This window comes from Juglans regia, chromosome 7, assembly GCF_001411555.2.
Source record: "Juglans regia cultivar Chandler chromosome 7, Walnut 2.0, whole genome shotgun sequence".
Taxonomy (NCBI): Eukaryota; Viridiplantae; Streptophyta; class Magnoliopsida; order Fagales; family Juglandaceae; genus Juglans; species Juglans regia.
In genome coordinates, this window is record NC_049907.1 from 40,820,980 (window position 1) to 40,831,145 (window position 10,166).

At 39.4% G+C, this 10,166-nt stretch overlaps 1 protein-coding gene across 1 annotated transcript; it reads left to right on the forward strand.

The window, feature by feature from the left end:
* The first annotated feature begins 2,681 nt into the window (after positions 1-2,681).
* LOC108989450 lies at positions 2,682-3,687 on the forward strand. The gene is made up of 2 exons (XM_018963053.1): positions 2,682-3,197; positions 3,577-3,687. The coding sequence occupies exons 1-2, from the start codon at positions 2,682-2,684 to the stop codon at positions 3,685-3,687; spliced, it is 627 nt and encodes a 208-aa protein (XP_018818598.1).
* The last annotated feature ends 6,479 nt before the right edge of the window (positions 3,688-10,166 follow it).

Here is a 10,166-nt window from a genome sequence, read left to right on the forward strand (position 1 = left end):
CCTCTATTGTTAGAAAGAATCATATACTATTAACTGAGGTTGAACAATTAAATGTAAAGGTAGCAAACGGGGTTGTCATACATAGGCAAGGTAGCTGTAGCAATGTCATGATTAAAATTCAGGGGTCTCGGTTCAGCCCATCTTATTGTGTCTTACCTCTAGCCGGTTGTGATGCGGTCCTAGGGGTCCAATGGTTTGAAACCTTGGGTCCCATCACATGGGATTTATCAAATTTACAAATGACCTTTCGAGTGGAGGGCAAACTTGTAGACTTACGTGGGCTGAAGCAGACTGGTACTTTCTTTGTGGAAGAACATAAAATGACCTTGAACACTTTCACCAAGGGTAAAGCTATTCTACTGCAGCTGGTTTTCCAAGAATCTCAGCAACACAGCAGCACCATATGCCCAGAAATGGCCCAGCTGCTACTTGAGTATGCACCAATTTTCCAAAAACCCATGGGGCTTCCTCCTAGGAGGGATCAAGATTATAAAATTGTGCTGAAACCCAATTTCTACCCTCCCCTACAGATACCCTTATTATCAGAAAGCAGAAATTGAAAAGATAGTGACGAAGCTTATAAAAATAGGGGTGATAAGGCCTAGTTCCAGCCCATTTTCATCCCATGTCCTCTTGGTGAGAAAATAATATGGTAGTTGGTGCCTAGGTGTGGATTATCGGGCTTTGAACTAGGAAACAATTAAGGACAAGTTTCCTATTCCAGTTATCGATGAATTGTTAAATGAGTTACATGGATCGGAAGTGATCTCAAAGCTGGATTTACGGTCGGGGTATCATCAAATCCGAGTGGTGCCGGAGGATATCCCTAAAATGGCTTTCCGTACTCATGAAGGCCACTACGAATTTTTGGTCATGCCCTTTGGATATCCTAAAATGGCTTTCTGTACTCATGAAGACCACTACAAATTTTTTGTCATGCCCTTTGGGCTTACCAACGCCCCCTCCACATTTCTAGGGCCAATGAATACAATTTTTAAACCTTTTTTATGAAGGTTCGTCTTGGTATTTTTTTTATAACATCCTAGTTTATAGCTGTAGCTGGGAAGAGCACATTGGGCATGTTAAACAGGTGCTGGACATTCTGTTACACCATAATTTGTTTGCCAAGAGGTCTAAATGTCACTTTGGGGTAAGAGAGGTGGAGTACTTGGGGCATATTGTGACGGGAATGGGGAGTTAAGGGAGATCCAAAGAAACTAGCAACCATGGTTGAATGGCCAACTCCTAAGAATACTAAGTCCTTACAAGGATTTTTGGGTCTAACCGGATATTACTGCAAATTTATTCGCGGGTATGGGCCTATTGCAGCCCCATTAACAAGTCTCTTAAAGAAGAATTCATTTGTGTGGGATGAGCAAGCAGCTAGGGCTTTTCAAGAGCTAAAAATTGCAGTGACAACACCTCCGGTACTCAAACTACTAGATTTTTCTCAGTCCTTTACTATCGAATGCGACGTTAGCGGGTGTGGAATAGAGGCTGTTTTGATGCAACATGGGCAACCAATAGCCTTCTTGAGTAAGGCTTTAAAGAGGAAGGCGCTGAACCTCTCCACCTATGAAAAAGAGCTGCTGGCCCTTGTAACAACAGTTCATAAATGGAGGCCCTATTTGTTGGGCCAAGCATTCATTGTCAAGATGGACCAGCAGGCCCTTAAGTGTTTGCTGGAATAGAAAATAGGAACTACAACCCAGTAAAAATGGATTACTAAGTTAATGGGGTACGATTTTCGAATCGAGTATAAGGTGGGAAAAGAGAATAAGGTGGCTGACGCCCTCTCTAGAAGGCATGAATCAGTGAGCAGTGCAGAAAGTTCAGAGGGAATGTTGGCCTTCATTACATTTCCTACCCCAAGTTGGATGGATGAGTTGAAAGAGAGTTATGCCTCCTCAAAGGATCTACAACAAATTATGTCCAAGTACTAGGCTAGAGAGGAAATTCCTAAGGGAGTTACTGTCCAACAGGGTATTATACTTTAAAAAGGGAGGGTGATGATTGACCAACAGTCCTCATTTAAGGAGAAAGTGCTGAAGTTCCTTCATGAGGATCCCCAAGCAGAACATTTTGGGTACCTTAAGACTTATATGAGGGCAAAAATGGGCTTTTGGTGTAAGGGTATGAAGAAGGATATAAAGAGGGTGGTGCGCGAGTGTGACATTTGCCAAGTCAACAAGGTTGAAACTGTACAATCTCTCGGCATCCTCCAACCACTACCTATTCCTGAGAGGGCTTGGGAAGAAATTTTCCTAGATTTTATAGAGGGGTTGCTAGTTTCACAAGAAGTCAATGAAATATTAGTGGTGGTAGACAGGTTAACGAAGTATGGCCATTTTGGGGGCCTTGCTCACCCATACACAACTTTGACAGTGGCTCAGATTTTCTTAAAAGAGGTGTTCAAATTACATGGTTTGCCCAAGGACATAGTCTCAGATAGAGACCCAGTTTTCCTAAGTTCTTTTTGGAAGAACCTGTTTGAGTTGTGAGGGTCGACTCTGAAATATTGTTTAGCCTGCCACTTGGAGACCGACAACCAAACTGAGGCCTTGAACAAGAGCTTGGAGGGCTATTTGAGATGCTATGCAGGTTTGAAGCCCAGACGTTAGGCCTAGTGGCTATCCATGGCTAAGTGGTGGTACAACACATCATACCACACTTTAGCCAAAATGTCCCCATTTGAGGCTTTGTACGAATATCCCCCTCCAAAACTAACTACCTACATGCCAAGGACAACCACCATCGATGCAATGGACCAACAACTCAGAACCAGGGAACTGATCATTACACTACTCAAGGCTAATCTAGAGTTTGCACAGCAAAGGATGAAACTTTATGCAGATAAAAAGAGGATGAAACCATCGATGCAGTGGGTTTACCTTCGTTTACAGCCCTATAGGCAGAAATCTGTTCTAGTCTGCCACAACTTGAAGTTGTCACCGAGGTTCTATGGGCCCTCTAGGGTGGTCCAACGCTTGGGTAAGGTGGCTTATCGCCTTGATTTACAAGCCGACGCCCGTATTCATCCAGTGTTCCATGTTTCATATCTCAAGAGGAAACTTGGAACCCAGATCAGTGCACTACCGTCTTTGCCACCGGTCAACACCCAGGGAGAAATACAGCCTGAACCCAAAGTCATCTTGGACCGCCATGTGATGAAGTTGGGCCACCGAGCCATCACGGAGGTGCTCATCAAATGGGTTGGGGCAGCAGCTGAAAATAATAGTTGGGAGGGGTTAAAAAAAATGCAAGATCTTTACCCACACCTTGTGGGCAAGGTTCTTTAAGGGGGAGAGATTGTTATGGCCTATTGAGAGATGAGATGGAAGAGGTAGAGGAAGGGGAGCTTGCAATCAGGAGTAAAGAGATGTCTGAAGAAGTCTGAAGTAAATAAAGAAATGAAGTGAAGAAAGGGGGAGCCGTGGCGTGGAAGATGGAGGCCTCAGCGCACCGTTTTGGAGTTTAGTTAAATGCACAGTTTTAATAAACCAATGCTTAACGCACCGTTTTGCATCCTAATAAATTTACAGCTTGAAATTGTATTTGGTCTCTTTTATTTGTTAGTTGTTAGCTGTCTACGTGTCACTCTTGTATTGGGGTGAGTTATTATTCTGCATTGGCATAAGGGACGGATGGAAAGAAGGGAGAATGATTGTGGAACCTTGTGTAAATTAATCTGTGTATGGAGCTTGGAAACCCTCGAAGCTTTCCACTATCAATGAATATGAGTCTGTGAGACTCTTTATCAAACACTTTCCCTGCAGCTATATTTCTTCCGCAATTACTCTATTTTATTTACAACAGCCCTCATCTCATTACAAACAATTCCCAACTCTCACTACATTGCAACAGATTTTGTAAGATACATTGGATTACAAAGGCAGGTCCATAACAGGTTCCTTTAATTCCTTTAGATGCTTGTAGGAACTGATTTGATGAAATTGTCATTGATCACCTTCCAAAATTTTGCTAGGCTCTACACACACACACGATCATGTGGGAATTAACTAGATCATCATATATTCTTATATGTTAATTGTTTTATAACCACCACTTTTATATATAATTATTGGATCCCACTTTATAATATGGATTATAAATATTGAATATTTGGATCGTATCCAATGAATAATTACTTCAAATTAATACCCCATTTAAGTTGAATAATTCTTGATCTGTCTTTAGGATATAGTGAGGAGACAATGATGCGATGCATGGGTTGATGCATGGGTTGATGCATGGGCCCCCATGCAATTAAGGAGGCGAATTCATGGGAGGTGGGGATTAGGTAATTAGGCGATGATCGCCATATAAATATAATAATATTGGCATATTGATATTGTGTTCTTTTTCCTGATCTGATCACCCTGATCTATAAAGCATTATTTTATAAACTCTATATATAGATTGTTAGAAACACCTACAGAAAGATAATTGAGACGAGCTTTTATATATATATATATATATATATATATATATATATAAAGTTCTAAACGTAATAATTAGAAATTAAGTGCATGTATATACGTACGTAGTCCGTCCTGCAATACTTATATATTTAATTTCAATTTTAATTTTCCGCCATTAATGTATATGCATGAAGTCTATAAACAAAAGACGTTACGTACAAGCTGCATGGTTATTTTTAAAGCAAAATTTAAAATTTCCCATTCCTTCATGTTATGATCGACAGCAACAAAACTACTTATATATATAGATTAGTTAAACTTTTGGATAAACCTGAAATATTATATCAATGCACCTCATTTGAAGGGTTCTAGCTGCAGCTAGCTGGGCTAGCTTGAAAGTTATGAAGAAATGAATTTTTGACGACCAGTTTACGTATATAGTTAGGCCGTGTGAAATTACTATTTATCTTAAAAATTTTAATTGATGAAAAAAAGTAGAGTTTATTATTTATTTTATATCTTAATATTCTCGGCCCTCATGTGTGGGGTAGGTTCCCTCTCAATGGGTGATCTAATATATGGAATATTTAATTAAATGAGATAGAGTACTGTAAAGTCAGAGTTCGAACTCAGAACCTCTGATTTTATACCATATAAAATCACCACTTGTCCCAAAAACTTAACCTGATGAGAATATGTAAATTTTATTATTTATTTTATATCTTAACAGACCGCCACTCTTTAGTTAGAATTTGTCAAATCTGAGCAAGATCAGTACTACTACTACATTAATTTACTTGAGATTTCGGCCTGCTAGCTCGATCCATTTCTAAAATCATTTCACGGCCTCTAAGGTTAGGTTTGGATTGAGAAACACTCTCAATCCATCTCATCTTATCTCATCTCATCATTATAATTTTCATAAATTCCCACATAAAATACAATAAGCAATTCAACTTTCTTAAATCTCAAAACAATAATAATGTTAAAAAAATAATATTCTAACAATATATTATTCAACTTTTAACTTTCATCTCAACACATATCATCTCAACTTACCATCCAAACCTATGCTAAGTACATAATTTGCTTAATTTATATTTTTCATGTGACAATACTGCACCTTCACCTTTTTTTTCTTTAATTCCACGTCATTTCGTATATTAAGCAAATGAATATTAAACATTAACTACATCGTCGGGGTAGGCCATGATCTCAGCCTATATGTTCCGGCCGATGCCAGTAGTAATTTTTTTTTTTTAAAGAGCCGGTAGCCACATGTCTAAGTGGCCCCGTCTCAAATTTATTGAAGTGCCCTCACTCCTCACTTGTGGTAGAGGAAAACAATGGTTACAAGCCAAGCATCTAGGGGTGTACAAGTAAGAAAATAAAAACCACCCAAATAAAAACCAACAAAAAACCACAGCAATAAACAAATCTAAACAAGCCTATAGACAGAACTCTAACAAGCCTATAAAAACCGTGCAATAATCTAACAAGCCTAAAGAAAACAAGACCAACAAAATCAAGAAATACGTAAATCTACCAATCCCACCCAGTCTAGCCTATACAAACCACAGACCTCACGGCCTAGCTGAGACACCTCTCTAACCATATTATTCACCTCGAAGGCCCCCTCACGAGCAAGGAAGGCTGCAATTTTATTTCTCTCTCTAAAACAATGACTAATAGTGTAATCAAATTCATCCAATAATATCAACAGTTTGTCCCAAAAATCCCAAAGATACCAAACAGTACAAGCTTTAGTCAATATCCAATAAACCACCACCAAAAAATCACATTCAATATCAATGCAAAATAAACCCAACTCCTTACACCAAATGATACCTTCCAATACCGCCCGGAGCTCATCTTCATTATTAGAACAAAATCCAAAAGACTTTGAAAAAATGAAAATAAGCTTACCATTGCAATCACAGAGAATGCCCCAAATGGGTCCCGGGTTCCCAAAGCTACTGTCATCAACGTTGAGCTTGAACCTACCCCTTGGAGGTTTAACCCACTTCACAAGTTGAACATTACTAGTTTTTGGTTCCATTATTTTCACACCCAACTTGGTAAGCAAAACTCTATTCACACTTGACAAACGCTTCACTTTATTCACATTGCTGGCAATATACTTAATCCAATACATTATAGAGCTAAAAACCGAGTTGATGGATTTAGAAATACCTTCCATTCTAGCCATACAGCGATGCTGCCACAATCGCCAAATAACCACAGAAGGGATCAACGAAAACACTATCCCCAATTGGGTGTACCGAGAAGCTCTATTAAACAACCCTTGAACTCTTTCCTTCCACCCCTGTTAAGCAGTGAAATGAATACCAAATTCAGCATAAACTCTTTTCCACACCTCCATAGCAACCTCACTCGTATTAATCACGTGGTCAAGGTCTTCCTCATGCCCCACATTACAACAATTACAACAGGATACCAATGGAATGCCACATCTTCGAACTTGATCATCCACTGGAAGGCAATTAAACGTTGCTTTCCAAATGCAAATGGCAAATTTTTTTGGGATCCACTTGTTCCAAGTCCAACAAGACCAATCAAATTTCTGGACTTTGACACGAAGAATGTCCCAAGCCGACTTGGATGAAAACAACCCATTTTTGTCAGGCAGCCAAATCAGTATATCCTGAGCATGATTTAAACTGCCTACCGAAGCAATAACCTCTCTAGTCAAGTTCCCACCAATTAATTGGTTCATCTTTTGAACATCCCAAGTGTTATTAATCACCAAATCCTCAACACACAAATTTGGTTCATCAATTCTTTCCACCACATCACAGAGAGGACCATTTTCCATGAATTTATCATACCAAAGAGAGATGTTACCTTGTCTAACTTTCCACTTTGAGTTATGGACCAGCACCGAGAATTTTTTTGCCACTTTCTTCTAGAAAATTGAACCCGAAAGAGTTCTTCCTTCCACAGCCACAATATCATATTTAGCGTATTTAGCCCTAAAATACTTAGCCCACAGAGAATTTTGGGTAATAAGTTGACAAGCAAACTTCAAAAATAATGAACTTTGAACCTCAGCCAAATCACGAATGCCTACACCCCCTTCATCAATAGGCGCGCATACACACCTTCGTGACTTCCATTTATGCTTCACCGTACCATGTGCGTCTCCCCAAAAGAAGGAGAAAAACAACATGTTTAACTTGGAAATAACAGCTTTTGGCATATGAAAAACAGAAAGCAAATGAATAGGCATGCTAGACAATACATGCCTCAATAATATGAGACGTCGACCCTGGGATAGAAGTCGCAACTTCCAGTCTACCAATTTCTTGGAAACTTTTTCCACCAGAGGATCAAAATGAGATACCCTTAATCTACCATCTACCATAGGCACTCCCAAGTAGGTAAACGGAAAATTGCCCTAGAAAAAAACCAGTTTCCCCCAAGATTTCTCTAACTCTGCATCGAGACATGTGTTTTGAAAAATAAATGGCCAATTTTCCAAAATTGACACATTGCCCAGACCAAGCCTTATATACTTTAATAACCTTCAACAATTCACGAATGGAACCTTTAGAAGCGTTGGTAAATACTACAACATCATCCACATATAATAAGTGTGACACCACCAGAGCATTAATCGGATGAGAATACAACCCAATTCTTCCTTTCTCAACCTTAGAGCTGATTAATCTAGAGAAGACTTCCTCTATAATAATAAACAAATACGGCGACAAAGGGTCACCCTAGCGAAGACCTCTTTTGGATTTAAAGAATCATCTAAAAGTCTCATTCATCATCACTGAGAACCACAGAGAGACAATACAATTGAAAACCAGCTTGCAAAAATTATCTGGAATGCCAAAAGCTCTTAAAATAACCATCAAAAAATCCCAATTTACTTTATCATACACCTTACTCATATCAATTTTTACCATCACGTTCCCTCCCCTCGCTTTCTTGTGGAGGTTTTTAATCATTTCCTGCGTAAGAGAAATATTCTGGAAAATACTCCTCCCTTTAACAAAGGCACCTTGCTCTGGAGAGATAATTTTCTCAATTACTCAAGAGAGTCTATTCACAAGCAACTTCGAAAAAACTTTGTAAACAATATTACACAAGCTAATAGGCCGGAATTTATCAAACGACGAGGGGTCTTTAACTTTAGGAATCAGGACAATAAAAGACGAGGAATAAAATCTAGGAAGCTCCGTACCTAGAAAAAAATTTTGGACAGCACCCATTATTGACCATAAGCATGACACTGCTCCTCTCAAAAATAAAATGCAACAGAATCCACCTCAGCAGACTCAGCAGCGGCTCTAATAGCTCTAGAATATTCTAAATGTTTTTGTCATTTAGCATTTCTGTTGTAACCAATTTGATTCCTTTTTATTATCTTCCGTAGTATTACATGGTGTACTATCTGTCTATATAAAGACTACAGTCTCTCTGTAATTGCTATGCTGAATACAATGAATATTTGCCAAGGCATCATGGTCTCCATTCTATTATGGTATCGAGAGCCAGTAGACTAGCAGTCTTTTTTTTTTTTTTTACCATGGCTACTCCTTCTACTACCTCTCCATCTCCTTCTACATCTGTTCCTTCCTCATTTTCTCATATAGTTTCCATTAAACTTAGTTCAGAAAATTATATGTTATGGAAAGGCCAGATCACTGCCTACTTACAAGGCCAGGATCTGTTCTCATATGTGGATGGCACTCAAACACCACCTTCCAAAATGCTCCTTGCCGAAACCAATACCAGTTCCAAAACAAATCTAGCGTTCCTTGCTTGGCAACGAACAGATCAACTCATTTCGAGTATTCTGTTCTCTTCACTAACAGAATATGTGGTTACCCATGTGATCTCTACAGGTACCTCACACGAGCTCTGGATCACCCTTGAATCTATGTACAACAAACACTCACAAGCCAAGGAATTTCAAGTTAGATTCCAACTTGCCAATCTGTCTAAGGGCGAACAATCCATTTCGGATTATTACAGCAAAGTTAAGATGCTTGTCGATACACTTGCTGCAACTGGGAGCTCAATCTCAGACAAGGAGTTTGTTACATATCTCCTAAATGGCCTTGGTTCAAACTACAAATCCTTCATCACTTCAATTACAACTCGCATCGAACCCATTTCCTCGTATGAGCTATACCACCTTCTTCTCATTCATGAAAGCATAATGGCCCATAACACCCATTCCCTTATATCTTCCCCTTTTGAAACATTTGCCCATCTAAGTACCAATAGCCCTAGAGATCGAAGAGGCAAAGGCTTCTATTGAGGAGCTCGAAACAAGCGAGGATGTGGACGTTTTACCTCTAATAGGGGACAATCCTCTTCACAGCAGACTCAACATTTTTCCTCCTATCCAACCAATCAATCAAGACCTACCTGTCAGGTATGTAACAAACCTGGCCATGTTGCATTACAGTGCATTACAGTGCCTACCTGTCAGGTATGTAACAAACCTGGCCATGTTGCATTACAGTGCCATTTTAGGTTCGACCATGCCTACCAATATGACCCTCCCCAATCCTTTTCAGCCAACCATACCACTTCATCAACCAACTATACTTCTCCATCAACCAACCCATACCAAACCTAGTACCCAGACAGTGCCGCAACCCATCACATAACCCATGACCTTTCCCACCTTAACCTCACATCTAAACCATACAATGGACAAGAGCAAATTCGAGTTGGCAACAGAATAGGTCTTCCGATTCATAA